We start from the raw sequence: 16,345 nt of genomic DNA on the forward strand, positions 1-16,345 counted from the left end.
TAAAAAAATAAAAAAAAGGAGACAAAAATAAAAGAGTAAGATGTACATACAAAACACGAACTTCCCCAAACCAGCCAGAAAACTGGGGAAGTGAGTAGACTAGTAGCTACTCATCGGCCTCGTCGTCACGGACGTCCTCCACCGTGAACTCCGGATCCTCCTCCTCCTCTCTCCTCCTCCTCTACTCAGCTCGAGCTCTCTCCACTGCCACCTCAGGGTCCTCGTCCTCCTCCTCCTCCTCCTCCTCCTCCTCCTCCTCAGCAGGCTCCGGGTATCCCTCAGCTGGGTACCGGTAAAAGGAAGGGTGTGGCCAACCCTCTAGGATCGGACGGTGTCCACTCAAGTGGTACTCGTATAGAGGGAACAAAGTCAAAGCTAAGTCCCGCTCAATACGAGCCTGTCTCTCTGCAATCTCAACTAGTAAACCGTCACGACGCCCTTGGTCCATGACCGAGGATGCCTCAAAGGGTGGTGGAGGTACAAAATTAGCCGGTAGGACCGGCTTTGCCTGTGTCTGGTCGGTGGGTGCAGGAGTAGGAGTGGGAGTAGGGGTCGGAATGGGAGTAGCCGTGGAAGGCTGGACACTCCCAGAAGGTGTGGACCCCTCTCTAGTCTCAAGTCTACGCCGCTTCTTGGCGGCGGGTAAAGTGGGAGGTGGTCGGAGTGGAAGGCGGTAGTCAGGCAGTGGTGGAAGTCGGGCGCCCCTAGCGACAGCAGGCAAAGGGGCTAGACGGGGGAGAGTGTCACAAGGTAGGTCTACAGACAAGGAACCGTCCATCTTCCATGTCTGGTAGTCGGTGGTCAGCCAATGCTGACAGTGCATGGCATCTAGGCTCAAGTACCTCTCTCCCCGGAGGTACGGTAAGTCACTGGGCCAGACGGGGAAAAGGGAACGGGCAAGAATGGTGGCCATGCCACCGCAGGCAATAGATCCCGTGAGCTTCAGCCCCTGGGCCTGGAAGTACTGGGCGGTCAGATAGGCGATGTTGAGGGTAAAAGGACCCTCGCAGTCGATGTTCAGGTAACCGCCTAAGATGGAGAGCTCGTTGTTGTTGATGTTGTTTGGCTTCTTTCGGCCAAAAATGGTGCTCCCCATCACTCTAAGAAAGTAACGGGCAGGGGGAAGGTGGACCTGTGCGATCTTTCGCTCGGGAAAGGTGGTCTGGGCCAAGGTCCGCCAAAGCTGAACAATGACCCTCCTAGGGGCGGTAGCGTCCCCCGTAGAGGAGAGGCAAAGTCTACTACCAAACTCCTCCAAAGTCATCGAAAAAGTCCGGTTGACCAACCGGAAAGACACAGAAGGACTAGTGAGGGCAGCGTCGTGTGCCCCGGAGGACAAGGTGAAGGAGATGAGGAACTCAAGACTCAGCTCCAGAAAGGTACGGCCACTCATAGTAATGAGTCCGGCCATCCCCGTGCCCCGTAAAAGCTCACAAACTGACTCGTAGATGCCGAGTGTCTCAAGTGCCGGTTTATCTGAAAACCGGGTAGGTAAAAACTCACTGCCTAGGAGGTTATAAAACCTCTTACGATGTACACCGTTAGTGAAAATTACCTGCGGGTAGTCTGGGTGAGAGTCGAGGGAGTTATCCCCTCGAACAGTGACCGTGCCAGTAGGAGCAGCTGAATTGGAAGTGCCAGGAGCTGGCGTAGAACGGGAACGTCCATGACCTCGGCCCCGGCCTCTAGAACCCGAAGTAGAAGCCCGTTCAGTGACGGTGCGAGGGACTAAGGCCGCTCTAAAGGCAGCTGTAACTGCAAGTGAGTCCGCCACAGGTGTGCTCACCATGGCTGGAGTAGAGGCTGTGGCTGCTGTGACCACCACTGACGAAGAAAGACTAGCAGCAGTGCTAGCAGTGGTGGTGGCTGTAATCGAAGTGGCAGCCGAAACAAAGCTAGCAGCAGTGCTAGCTGGCGTAAAGACAGTACCAGCGGCTGAAACTACGGACACGGGAGCGCTGGCTGGTGCGGAGACGGTAGTAACAGCAGGGAATACCGTCTCAGACAGAGACAGAGATGGACTGGCAGAAGAGCTCGACGAAGGCATTGAGCTAAAATCCATCCTGAATAAATAGGGCAGGGGAATTGATAAGAAAACAACGGCTAAACAGCATGAAAACGGCGTGAAAACAGCATGACAATTCCCAAACAGTCGAAAAAATCGACTACAGCCCTAAAATTCTCAAAATTCCTCAAAAATTCGAATGAAAATGGGTAAAAAGCGAGAGGGGCGGGGTAGCAAGCATCAACATCAGCAGTTAAGCAACAAATGAAGTTGACGAAGTATATGATAGCAGCAAAAACCAAGCTTACAGTCGAAAACCAGGTTTCAGTCGAAAAATTCGACTGTAACGACCCCTAAACGCAAATTTTGCGCAAAATTCGAATTAAACATGTAAGAATCAATGAGGCATGGGAATTAAGCATCAAGTAGTGTAAATTAAACAAGGAAACGAAATTTAAGTCGAAAATTTCGACCCAAAACCGAAATCGAAACCCTAATTCCTAATAAGGCATAATGAATGAAATTAAAATGCAATAAGGTGTAGGAATTACTTACTTTATGCTAGAGATCCTACAAAGAAGAATTAATCGACAAGAAATAAGCAAATTGGGCGATTTTTGAATGAAACCCGCGGAACCCTAATCCTTCAATAAACCGAGTAAAGCAACACGAATGAAGGGGAAAGTAGAGGGCTTTTGTCAATTAATTAACAATGAACACAATGTAGGTGATGGATTTGGTAAAAGGGCAAAAGAAATTGGAGATTTGGGGGTGTTTTTAATCGCAAATAGGAAGGGATGTCGAAAAATTGGGGAAAAATGAATAAAGAGTCAAAAGTAAAGGAGTTAAAGGAAAAACTCCCTGCGTCTCTTGTGATTTCACTCGATCGAGTAGTTTAGAACTACTCGATCGAGGACTTTATGGATCCATCTACTCGATTGAGTAGAATTTTACTCGATCGAGAACTCCCTATTTATGCTTTACTCGATCGACTGATATGGCATTACTCGATCGAACAGAATCCACTCGATCGAGTACAAAAAGTACTCGATCGAGTTCTTTTTCTCGTGTAAGTTCTTGAATTCGTCCTTCTTCCTTTAAATTTGCGTAAAATTCCACAAACCTGCATAAAAACACTTGCAAAAGTATCCCAAAATACCAAATACACAAAGTAACAGTCTAAAGTCTCTATCTATGCTAAAAATTGTCTGAATTCTAATTGTCCTAATTAAAAGCAATAAAAGAAATTCAACGGAAATTCAAAAATTGTTTATACAAGATGGTACACGGGGCATTTCCCCGCTCACTTCCCAAAGCAATTCAGTAGCCCCTCGGAGGGCTCCTGACTGGAGGACGTCACCTCAGCAACATTGATCGTCCTCTTCAGCTTTCATGAGCTTGAACTTGAATCATTCGGAGGAGAATAGTTCACATCCACATATGCTCGAACTTTTCTCACCCTTTCTCCATTCTCACCGGCTTTAACACCGTCACTCCCAACTTGACTGACATTAATTTCACAATGCCCTTTGACAGCTCCTTCATTGTTTTCATCTGTACCTACAGCAAGGAAAACAGACGAACTTTCCACCTTTTTGCTCTCAACCTGAGGCGGAGGTGTCACAATAGCAGCACAATGCTCCAAATTTTCATTTGGAGTGTCAATAATAGGGTCAATAGAAGAGAGAGCGTTGCAAGGTTGAGCTTGCATGAGAGCCCTCCGGAACTTAGACTGATGGAATATCAGCTCCTCGTCCCCAACCTGAAAAGTCAATGTCTTTCCCCCGACGTCTATTACTGCACGGGCAGTAGATAAAAATGGTCTCCCTAAAATAATAGGGGTATGTGCATCTTCGGGGATGTCAAGTACAACGAAGTCAACGGGAATAAAGAACCTCCCGATCTTAACAGGTACGTCTTCTATTACACCTAGTGGCCGTGATATGCTACGGTCGGACTTCTGAACAGTCATGTTGGTGCAATTAAACTTTGTCAAACCAAGTCTCTTAGCAGAAGACAGCGGTAAGACACTCACGCTAGCGTCAAGATCGCATAACGCGTTATCAATCAAGTGGGTACTAATATGACACGGAATCGAAAAACTACTCGGGTCTGACTGTTTGGGAGGTAACTTATTCTGAACTAGGGTCGTCCCTACCTCAGTTAAGGCTACCGTCTCATTATCACTAATGTGCCTCTTACGCGGTAAAATTTCTTTCATAAATTTAAGGTAAGAGGGTACCTGTGTCAGCAGTTCGGCGAATGGCACAGTGACCTGCAAGCTTCTCACGATCTTTGCAAATTTGCCGAATTTTTTATTAGCTTTAGTATTCTGCAGACGCCTCGAGAAGGGAACTGTGATGGGTATCTCGAGTCCCTTGTTTTTTTCTTCCAACGTGTCAGCCGGATCAAGCTCTGTATCCTTTGGACGCTTCTTTCCTCTCGAACGAGGTCTTTCAGGCGATTTCTCACTCGATCGAGCACTAGCAGGCTCTCGATCAAGCTGTCCGTTATCCATACTACTCGATCGACCAAAATTCCCATTCGATCGAGTAGTTTCCTCAACAGCATCACTCGTTCGAGTAGAAAATTCACTCGATCGAGCAGTTGGCTTTTCCTGCTCACTCGATCGAGTAGAAATTCCACTCGATCGAGTACTTTCTTCAACAAATCTACTCGATTGACCTCCAGAAACTAGTCGATCGAGTACCTTCTTAGCCGTCAGCTCATTTCCTTTGACATAACACTGTTCATCAGGTATTGTTTCCTTCCTCGGGTCTGATTTCAACACTTCCGGTCCCTCATATGAATGACCGCTTCTTAAATTAATTAAATTTACCGTCTCTTGTGGATTTTTGTCAGTTTGTGACGGTAAATGACCCGGTTTCCTTGCAGATTGGTTCGCGGCTAATTGGGCGACTTGAGTTTCAAGTGCCTTGATGGATGCATCTTTCTGTTGATCACTCAACTGCCACTGCTTTATAAAAGATTGCAGCATAGTCTTTAGCTCACCAATCTCACTCACCCCTCCAGAAGATGATGCTTCGTGATTGGGAGGAGGGAAGGAAGGAGGCTTCTGAAAGCCTTGTTGATTCTTATGTGGAGGAACATACAACTGCCATCAAAAGTGAGGAGGGGTAGGATTGAGCACATTTTGACTAGTCCACCTCAAATTGGGATGGACTGCCCCTTGGTTGTTGTAATATGAACCCCCTCCTTGCCTATATTGTTGAAAGTCAAGGACTTGTTCCTTCTCCGTAAGACAGCCAACAGCAGTGTGACCGTCATTTCTCCCACAACTCTCACATGTGATGGTCTCCCCTCTAGTAAGCATATGGACCGTCTGAGGCTCCCCAGCAGAATGTAACTCCAACTTGTGAAATTTAGCATTCATGGCTTCCGGCTGAGCCACAACCTGCTTATCGAGTGCATGAACTGTTCTAATACCATCCCTCGGGTTTCCATACTCAGCACTGTGATTCGCCATCTCTTCAATAAGGGCCCATCCCTTATCATCGTCGGTATTTTCCTGGAATCTCCCATTAGATGACACATCAAGTATGGCTCTGTGGTCATCGTACAGCCCATTGTAGAACTGGTTAGACAGAAACCACGGGTCAAATCCATAGTGAGGAATAGACCTCACCAATTTCTTGAATCGGGACCATACCTCATATAAAGTATCATCGGGAGCCTGCTTGAAACTGGTAATCTTGGCCCTCAGCTGATTGGTGCGCTGTGGAGGGAAATATCTCTTGTAAAAGGCAAGAGCAAGAGACTCCCAATTTGTAAATCCTGCAGCTGTGCGGTCCAAATCAGTCAGCCACTCCCTGGCTGAGTCGGTCAAAGAAAAAGGAAACAAAACCTCCTTAATCTTGTCTTGAGTTACCCCCTTTGTGGCGGGGATAGTAGAGCAGTAGTTTGTAAAGACCTCCATGTGCTTCCCCAGGTCTTCACCTGCCACACCTCTATAGAGATTTATTTCCACCAGATTGATATAGGAAGGACGGATGTCGAATGTATTCCCATCCTCAGTCTGGAGATTGAAACCCTTTGGAATTGAGGCTGCTTTAGGCTCCGAGTGACCAGCAAGTTTCGGCATCTTTACTTGTTGATCGGCAGAAATAGGAATGTCTTCTACTAAAGACTGGTCTTTTGCGAAAAGAGAATGATGTAGCTCTGGCTCGAAAGTACTCAAGTCTTCCTTTCGTGATTTTCTCTGCATAAGGAGTCTATGCCCAATAGTCTCTCCGCTCAATCACCAAACTAACTCAAACCTGTCTGACCTGGGCATAGACAACACTGAAAGAAAATAAATAAGAACTGCCTCAAGGAATAAAAATTCCCTGAGACGGATAAAATAAACGAAACAAAGTCAGATAGGGCAATTGCCTCCCCGGCAACGGCGCCAAAATTTGATACGTATGTCGTATACCTATCAAAAATAAACTAACTAAACTAACTATATAGCTAGGGAAGTCAGGTCGATCTCCTCAGGGAGGCAAGATATTTGTAGAAGTCCGTCTATTTGGTCACAAATGGGGGGTTGTTTAAATTGGTTTTCTAAACTAGAAGGTTTAAAGGGAAGAGAAATAAAGACAAGAGCAATAAAGGCAGGAAAATAGATTTAAACTATCAAATAGAGAAAGGTCATGTCAGGATTTCGGTTCACTACAGTAGTCCAGTGACTCAACTGTAAACAACTTAGACAAACTAATGCGAGACGGATATGGAAAGGTCCTTCCGGTCCACTTTCTACCCTAAACTTCCACTAACTTAACTTCCGTAATCGTCAGGGTAGTCTACTGTTCATAGCAGGCCTATTTAGTCCAATCTTCCGATCCAGGATTAATTTTAGCCAGATTAAAGGGATGACTCAGAAGTGTGCACTCAACTAAGTCGGTAAAAATACAGTTAAATTGCTATGGTGACAGAGTCTCACAATTAACTCATCTAAACTATTTACTACATCGTCACATTTCTACCGTAGATCCCCTAATCCCAACATGAATTAGACTTAGCTACTCATATCGCTATTAATATTATCAAAACTAACAACAAACAATGAACTAACAATAAACATAATGAAATAAATAATAAAGTGCATAAAAGAGAATTAGGGCAGAAAATAAATGATGTGAAACAAGTAATTTAAGCAATCGAAATAGAGATTATTATTAAGAAGGGAGAAGATGATTACAATGGTGTGAATTCGGCGTAAAGAACACACAAATCCAAGCGAAACAATCCCGAAAATAAGGTTACAGTGAAGAGTAAAAGTAACGCAGTCTTGTTGTGAAGAATAGATAAAAGCTAAGTAAAGAATAGGTCCTAATGACCTAGCTAAAGCGTGCTTAAATAGGAAAATAACTAAGTTTATCAACTTAAAACAACTCACGGGCTAATTAAAGCCCACGCAACCAGAAACCACTCGATCGAGTACAATAAATCCACTCGATCGAGCAAAACACCAGAAAATCTACTCGATCGAGTAGAATAGTTACTCGATCGAGTAACTCTCTTTTCAGGACTTCTGGATCGAGTAATTAACTACTCGATCGATCAACTGAGGCCATAAAAACTGCTCGATCGAGTAATAAAACCACTCGATCGAGTCTTCTTCCTTCAAATCAGCACAATCTCGTCACCGACTGCCTTGTAAACCGTGCCTTCACGCATTCCAATGCAGAATCTCACTCTGGAAAATCCCGTCTCCTCAAAATGCATGCAAAAAGGACGAAAAATGGTACGATTCTACTATTTTCGCGTTCATTTCTACAAAACGGACAAAACAAACCAAAGTAGCCAATTCGGGGCATAATACTATATAAACAGTACAAAAATGCATAGAAATACGTGCTAAAATAGGCTAAAAAGACTATACAATATGCACGTACCAATTACCATAACTTGTTTTGCCTTTTCTCACCTGAACCTCACTATTCCCATATCATTTGTAAGCCCTCGGCTGTGACGGACATTATTGGTTGGAGTGTGTGCATTAGTACTTGAATTGTCTTTCATTTTTGTTGCATGCATGCTATGTAGGTCGCAGTTAGGTGAGTGACTGTTTCTCTTTCTCTCTTTCACATATTTTATTCACCCTTTGCTTCATGAGAGAAGAGTGACCACGTGAGAGTCCAATTTTCTTGGTCTTGCAAGGTCGATAGGTCGGCTATATTTCTAAACAACTTATAACTCGTTTGCGTATTGACTGCATAGCTATAACTGTTAATTTTTGTTGCATTAAATTGGTTCAAGTAGACAAGTTAAGCTAGCTCTGAGTTTTCATTTCCATTCCATTAGTTGCATTTTAGTTTACTCGAGGACGAGTAAAAGGTTCGGTTTGGGGAGATTTGATACGTGCATTTTGTATAATCTTTTTAGCCTATTCCAGCACGTATTTCCATGTACTTTTGTACTGTTTATATTGCATTTTGCCCCGAATTGGCTACTTTGGTTCGTTTTGTCCGTTTGGTAGGAATGAACGTGAAAGTAGTGGAATCGTACCATTTTCGTCCCTTTTTGCATGCATTTTAAGGAGACGGGATTGTTCAGAGTGAGATATTGCATTGGGATGCATGAAGGAACGGTCTACGGAGCAGTCGGTCACGAGTTTGAGCTGTTTTGGAGGAAGGACACTCGATCGAGCTGTTTTGTTACTCGATCGAGTGGTTTCTATGGCTGAGGTTGGTTGATCGAGTAGTATTATACTCGATCAAGAAGAGCTGGAATTAGGATTTGCTCGATCGAGTAACAATTTTGGTCGATCGAGTAGATATTTTGGAGAAGTACTCGATCGAGTTGTTTCAGATTACTCGATCGAGTTGTTTTGGCTGTCATGGGCTTTAATTAGTCCGTGAACGTGTTTTAGCTTATGGACTTAGTAATTTTTCTATATAAACGCATAATAACTAGGTCATTAGCATTAAGTTTTTCTCTTATCATTTTCATCTTTCACAGTAAAGACTGCGTTGCTTTCTCTCTTTCACTGTAACTTTGTTTTCGGGGTTATTTAGCTCGGATTTGTTTGTTCTTTACGCCGGATTCTTGCGATTGTAATCTCTTTCTCCCTTTTTAATATTAATCTTTCATTTATTCATCTTAGTTACTTGTTTTGCTCTTCCTTAATTTCTGCCCTAATCTTTGTTTATGCATTTTAATTATTATTTCATCATGCTTTATATTAGTTATTTCAATATTGTTATTATTGACAACATTAGCGATATGAGTAACTAAATCATTTCATGTTGAGATTAGGGGATCTACGGTAGAAATGTGACGATATAGTGAATAGGTTAGATGAATTAATTGTGAGATTCTGTCCCCATAGCAATATAACTGTATTTACCGACTTAGTTCAGTGCACGCTTCTGAGTCACCTTTTTAATCTGGTTAAATTTAATCCTGGATCGGAAGATTGGACTAAATAGACCTGCTATGAACAGTAGACTACCCTGACGAGGACGGAAGTTAAGTTAGTGGGAATCTAGGGTAGAAAATGGACCGGAAGGACCTTTCCATATCCGTCTCGCAGTAATTTATCTAAGTTGTTTACAGTTTAGTCATTGGACTACCGTAGTGAACCGAAATCCTGATATGTCCCCTCTCTATTGTTAGTTTAATCTCATTTTCTGCCTTTATTGCTCTTTCCTTGTTTCTCTTCCTTTTACACCTTTTGTTTAGAACACCAATTACAAAACCCCCCCATTTGTGACCAAATAGACGGACCTTTACATATATCTTGCCTCTCTGGGGATATCGACCTGACTTCCCTAGCTATATAGTTAGTTTAGTTAGTTATTTTTGATAGGTATATGACAACCCTCTCAGCTATGTTGATCATGAGTTCTTTTTTAAAAAAATAAACAAAATTGCAGAGCAAAGTCTGATGGTGCTCTTTGATTCGCGAAATTTAGGGCAAATTTAAGGTGCCAGAGCCCGCAGTCCACACTTTTCATACAAATGAACTCTAACTTTTATTGTTGACCTTTTAAATTTGAGTAGATATCCTTACATTGTTATCAGAAAATGCCAATCTGAAGAGACATATCAGAACATTCAAGTGAACAACGGATGCAAGTCAGTAGAGACTAATGTATTTCCTGCCGTGTTACAAGGTTATTGGAACTGTTAATAGCTAAACATTCCAGGGAAGTTACCAGTTAATCTAAATACAAAAAATGTGAGAAGGGGAAGGCCAACTGGGAAAAGACACAAGGGCAATGCAACCAGCAACCTTCAAGAAACGGTCAGTCAGTCAGAGCTTCAGGCTGTTACGAACCAAAACGAACATGCTCCCACGACTAGCAAAAGCCAGCGTAGGCGGCAAAAAGGTTTTCTGTAGACACATTTTATGGAAAGGGTATGCCAAAAGTCATCGCCATATCTATAACTTACACATTTTGACAAACTGTAGGTACAGCATCACCGGGACCAGAGCAAATAGCAATACAGCCATATAGATCTCAACGGTCAAACATGTCAGAGGAACCGCCAATGGAAAATGCAAACAAAGGGCAACAGAGGCGGCGCACTACCACAAAAAGTAATAAGTCCACAATATATCTGACATATAAATCTTTACATGCCACCGCAAAATATATATAGCTCAACTGGTTAATTTTACAGAAATGCCAGATGCTTTGGGTGGCAAGCCTGTGCCATTGGAACCTGCCAAATTAAAAGCGCCAACCTATTGTGCTCATTGTGGAGCAAAGAAATTTGAGTTTGAATTAAAGGGCCTATGTTGCTGCAACGGAGAAATTCAATTGGCTGTTAATGAATATCCACAAGAATTGGTGTAGCTGTATACTGCTTTGAATCAACAGTCACAGCATTTTCAAACATTTTCTAGGTTATATAATAACCTGTTTGCTTTCAGTTCTTTAGGGGGAACTTTTGGGTCAGAAACTTACAAAGGGATATACGTGTTCAAAGCACAGGGGCAGGTTTATCATTATTTGCCAGATCTAATACCCATGGATAGTATTCCTAGGTACTTACAGCTATATTTCTATGATGGTCAGCATGAAAAGGAAAACCGATTGGGGTGGTTCCCTAATTTGAGTAAACAAATGGTGACTCTTCTGATGGAAATTATGGATGATAATCCATATGGGAAGTTCTTTAGATCACTCCAAGAAATAGGGGTCACTAAGAATACGAGAATAGTCTTGAGCACTGATCCAACCAATGATCAACGTGTATATAATGCACCCACATCTGACGAAGTCGCAGTAGTTTGGCCAGATAATACAGCTATGCAAGGGAATGAAGGTCCTCATATTATTACATATGGAAGAGGTTCACACAACAATAGTATTCGGCATTTTTATATGTGTTACGATCCTCTACAGTACCCACTCCTATTTCCAAAGGGAGATAGTGGGTGGCACCAGGGATTGAAAAAGCTTTCCAGCCCAACGTTTAACAATGAAGCAAATTCATCATTTCTGATGTCCGCAGTTTCAGATAACATGCCTGAGTCTCTTATTGAGGCAGAAGTAACGAGTAAGTTCCTGTTTTGGGGAATGCTATTTGTAAACAAACACTTTGTGTCGTTGCCTAGAAATTTATAGAACAAATTCAAGCTGTTTCAGTTTTATAATCTGTTCATTTAACATTTTACAGATGCTACTAGGAGGCATATAAGAGCAGATAAGCGTATTTCTTGTCGGGAATATTACGCATACAAATTCCAGATTAGGCCGGGTAACATTCTGCTGAGAGGAGGGATGATTTATCAGCAATACATAGTAGACATGTATGTGAAGATTGAAAATACACGCCTGGACTTTTTAAGGTTGAATCAAGATACTATACGAGCAGACCTCTATCAAGGGATTCTAGATACATTGCAGCTGGGAGAAAACTGTGCAAGTAATGTAGGGAAAAGGATAGTGCTCCCACCTTCCTTCCTAGGGGGGCCAAGAGATATGAGGAGAATATATTTAAATGTAATGGCACTTGTGCAAAAATATGAGAAACCTGATCTCTTCATAACTATGACGTGCAATCCAAACTGGCCAGAAATAAAAGCAGAATTGTCGCCTGGGGAAGAAGCACAAAATAGGCCATATCTGGTCGCCAGGGTATTTCATGCTAAACTAACAATGCTTAGAAAGCAGATCAAGGAAAAACAGATCTTTGGGGAAGTTGTGGCTATGATTAATGTGGTTGAGTTCCAAAAGCGTGGCTTACCACATGCACACTTCCTCATCATCCTCAAACCCGCATACAAAATTACTGCCCCTGAAAAGTTTGACAAATATGTATCAGCAGAAATACCTATAAATGATAACCAACACCTAAGAGCAGTTTTATTAATACACATGATGCATGGGCCATGTGGCGCTGATTTCCCAAAATGCACATGTATGAAAGTTAAAGATAAGCAAAGAATTTGCGAAAAAAATTATCCCAAAAACTTTAGATAGTTTACCACAAATGGGAAAGACTCATATCCATTATATAAGCGTAGGGCTACTGGTGAAAAAGTTGTGGTCAGAAAAGGTGAGCTTGATAACAGATCTGTGGTTCCTTATAACCCTTATTTACTTGCCATGTTTGACTGCCACTTAAATGTAGAGGTTTGCTCTACTATTAATGCAGTGAAGTACTTGTATAAATATGTGTACAAAGGTCATGATCGAATCTTATTCAATGTTGTGGATGGGACTGCTTCTATGTTGATGGATGAAATAGAAATGTATCAATCTGGTAGGTAGGTGTCACCTCCAGAGGTAGCCTGGCGAAGTTTTGGTTTTAACCTCTTTGATACATACCCACATATACAGCCTTTGCCAGTTCACACACCCAATGGGCAGATGGTAAGGTTTTCAGAAAATGAAGAACTGGCAGACGTCATTGATGATGAAGAAAGGGCCAAAACCATGCTCACTGAATTTTTCTTCACAAATTCAAGCATAGAAGGAGCCCAAAGGTATCTGTACAGTGAGTTCCCCGAGCATTTAGTATGGAATGATAAAAAAAAATTCTGGAAACCAAGGGATCGTGGAGTGGTTGTTGAAAGGGTTGCGCATGCTTCTCCAGGAGAAGGGGAGCGCTATTACATAAGGTTGCTTCTAGCGCACGTTAGAGGCCCTAAGTCATTTGAAGACCTGAAGACAGGGGACGACATTTGCTACGTCTTATTTCAAGAAGCGGCGTTAAAAAGAGGAATACTTGAAGAAGATAACGCTGCAGATATGTGCATGGACGAAGTTGTGCAAGTGGAGATGCCAAATGCTCTTAGGAGACTGTTTGCAACTATACTTATTTTCAGCTGCCCAAACAATCCTGCTGAATTCTGGGATAAATATTACGTCCCACTCTCGGAATATTTTCGAAAGAAGTTCCCTGGGGAGCATGGAAAGGTATTGCAGCTGACAGCAGGGAAGGTGGAGCAGTTTTTGAGGGCATGGGGAAGACGTTTACCCAATTTGGGTTGGACCATTTATACTTTGAACAAGAAACAATATTACAGTGTACAAGGGATATCAGTGATGCTTTGAACGCTCCAGTGCCCCTTCTACAGCTCGCCTCTCAAAAACAGTTAAATGTTCAGCAACGCACTGCGTATAAGGCAATCAATGAACATGTAAAGGCTGCAAAAGGAGGAGTTTTTTTTATAGATGGACCAGGTGGTACTGGGAAAACTTTATTGTATGGAGCTTTTTATGTGAAGGTCTGTTCAATAGGTAAAATATACTTACCAACAACTACCTCTGGAATAGCTACATCAAATTTGCCCACAGGCAGAACCACCCATTCCAGGTTTAAGATCCCTCTTGATACTGAAGAGACGTTAACGTGCGATGTCCCTAAAAAAGGAGGGTTGGCATGCTTAATAAGGGAAGCTGCATTGATCATTTGGGATGAAGTTTCAATGGCGAAAAGGGAGAATATTGAGGCTGTAAATATGTTATTCCAAGATGTATGCAATAGTTCACAGTTATTTGGTGGCAAGGTAATAGTTTTTGGGGGAGACTTTCGCTAAGTGCTGCCTGTTCTTCCAAGGCGTACAGATCAAGAAGCAGTTGAAGCAAGCATTGTTAGTTCTCCTATCTGGCCACAACTAACCAAATTTTGGTTAACTGAGAATATAAGGGCAAGGGAAGACCCTGAATTTTCAGAGTTTCTACTGAAGTTGGGGAATGGGGAGTTGCAGACATAAGAAAGCAGTTTAGTGTCCCTGCCACAACAGTTGATTCTTGAAAAAAAAAAAGAATGAACAACCAGAACAGACCTTGATTGACAATGTTTTCCCAGAGATTAAGCAAACCAGTTTTACCCCAGAAATTTTCAACGACCGAGCCATTTTGACTCCATGGAATGTTGATGTTGACTCTATAAATAGTATGCTTATTGATCAATTCCCTAGAACAAAGGACATTTACCATAGTTTTGATAGCGTTGTTGATAACAACTCAAATGTATATCCGGCTGAATTTCTAAACTCCCTGTGCCCCGCTGGAATGTCACAACATGAATTAATTTTGAAGGAAGATTCACCAGATATATTATTACGAAATTTGGATCATGCAGTGGGTCTATGCAATGGTACGCGCCTCATATGCAAGCGGTTTTTCCCAAACATGATTGAGTGTGAAATTTCAACTGGATTTTTTAAAGGAGAGCGTGTTTTCCTTCCTAGGATTACACTCAAACCATCTAAGAATTCTCGATTTCTAATTAATTTCCAGAGAAAACAGTTCCCTATTAAGTTAAGCTTTGCTATGACAATAGATAAGGCACAAGGACAGACTTTGCAACGCGTGGGTGTACACCTGCCTAGATCCTGCTTTTCGGATGGACAATTATACGTTGCATTATTAAGAGCACGGCCAGCTAAAGACTTGAAAGTACTGCATAATCCAGCCGCAGGTGATGTTAATGGGAATTCGGTGCGGAATGTGGTGTCATTTGAGGTACTGAGAAGAGCAGGGTTTAGGGGAATTTGACAAGTAATGAAACGGATTTCATTATGCTTCTACATTGTAAATGCTCCATTTACATATATATGGTACCATCAGCTGCTAACCAATTTAAAATGGTTACCTAATTACAGGTTGCAGGAACATCAAAATGAAGCCAATCCGTATTACTCAGGGCTATACAAATCACACAAGGACATTCATCAGCAAAAATTGTTAAGAAATGTCCTTATTTGCTTTGTAGAAATGCCTAGGACTTTTGTGGGATTTGGTTTCAAATGCTTTTTTGGGTTTAGGAGGGAATGCTAATATATTTCGAAACTGTATCAATATTGTTTTAGGGTCTATAATTGTAAGGCAAATAGAGTCCAAACATTCTGTATTTTGGTCTTCAAAATGAATGTTTAATTGTCATTAGTTTGGCCACAAACGAACCATATAGCTTTACTTTTAGCCTGTGCCAACCAACAATGCTATTCCAGGAATTGCACAAGGGAATCACTACAATTTGAAATGTCAAAATATGTAGAGAGTACTAACTAAAGAGTAACCTACCCTGAATTACCGCGAACAATCATGAGCACCGAAAATATCATATTAGGTGAAGTTGCGATGCAAATATGGTCCAACCGGTAATAGAATCAACAAAATTAAATATTAATTACAAAACCAACCAAGAGTACAAAAAAAACCAACAAAGTACTATCAATTTAAAATTTAATAATGCAAAAAGTAAGGTGTAATGGGTTGTACTTGCTTATCTAAAGTTCTAGCTTTAGAGAATTGTCATTTTCATCCATCAAAATGAACAAATATTCAAATGTGGTTTATTTTTTATCATTATTCAACAAAATTTCTGTCAGATTTTGACATATCAATTTAGTGAAAGGGAATCATTTCTGAATCAATTTATAAATTGAACAAACAGGATTTAATTATAATGCTTAAAAATAGATTGACCAGATTATCATGATACTGATAAAATTAGATTATGCTTAGAAAGTAATAAATAAACCCAGTACTGCATTCAACCGGATCAAAAAAGAGTTAGCTAAATGATCACACCTCAAAATATTTAAATGAGGAAAATCAATGGTACAATTGTACTATTAAATGACAGTGAACAGTTCAAGGTATGGACAATAGATTTCCAAAGGTCCTTACCTATCTAAAACAAGATAAATTAACAGGAAGTTGTACTTTGAACATTTAGCTTATGGAAAAGTAATGCTAGAGGTACTGAAGAACAGTGGAAAGCATACACTACAATAGAATAGGGAGTGGTGTACTTGTTCATTTCATTGACAACGCGCAATCAGACTGACAATGGAGAACCCCTACTGCACTGACCTCACAACTGAATAATAACATTCAAACAAATTTGTTACAGCCAGAAAAAAAC

At 41.6% G+C, this 16,345-nt stretch overlaps 1 protein-coding gene across 1 annotated transcript; it reads left to right on the forward strand.

Moving 5' to 3' along the window:
- The first annotated feature begins 2,269 nt into the window (after window positions 1–2,269).
- LOC141632403 (uncharacterized) lies at window positions 2,270–14,970 on the forward strand. The gene is made up of 10 exons (XM_074444953.1): window positions 2,270–2,348; window positions 10,159–10,341; window positions 10,425–10,553; window positions 10,637–10,808; window positions 10,890–11,518; window positions 11,639–12,382; window positions 12,620–12,727; window positions 12,815–13,383; window positions 13,494–13,976; window positions 14,236–14,970. Exons 1-10 carry the CDS (start codon window positions 2,270–2,272, stop codon window positions 14,968–14,970), a joined length of 3,831 nt encoding a protein of 1,276 aa, XP_074301054.1.
- Window positions 14,971–16,345: the final 1,375 nt, after the last annotated feature.

This window comes from Silene latifolia, chromosome Y, assembly GCF_048544455.1.
Source record: "Silene latifolia isolate original U9 population chromosome Y, ASM4854445v1, whole genome shotgun sequence".
Lineage (NCBI taxonomy): Eukaryota > Viridiplantae > Streptophyta > Magnoliopsida > Caryophyllales > Caryophyllaceae > Silene > Silene latifolia.

Coding starts and splice junctions, on each gene's coding strand:
- LOC141632403 (XM_074444953.1), top strand. CDS start 2,270: ATGAAGTTGACGAAGTATATGATAGCAGCAAAAACCAAGCTTACAGTC. Junction 10,554..10,636: donor GCGGCGCACTACCACAAAAA/GTAATAAGTCCA, acceptor TTAATTTTACAG/AAATGCCAGATGCTTTGGGT. Junction 11,519..11,638: donor TATTGAGGCAGAAGTAACGA/GTAAGTTCCTGT, acceptor AACATTTTACAG/ATGCTACTAGGAGGCATATA.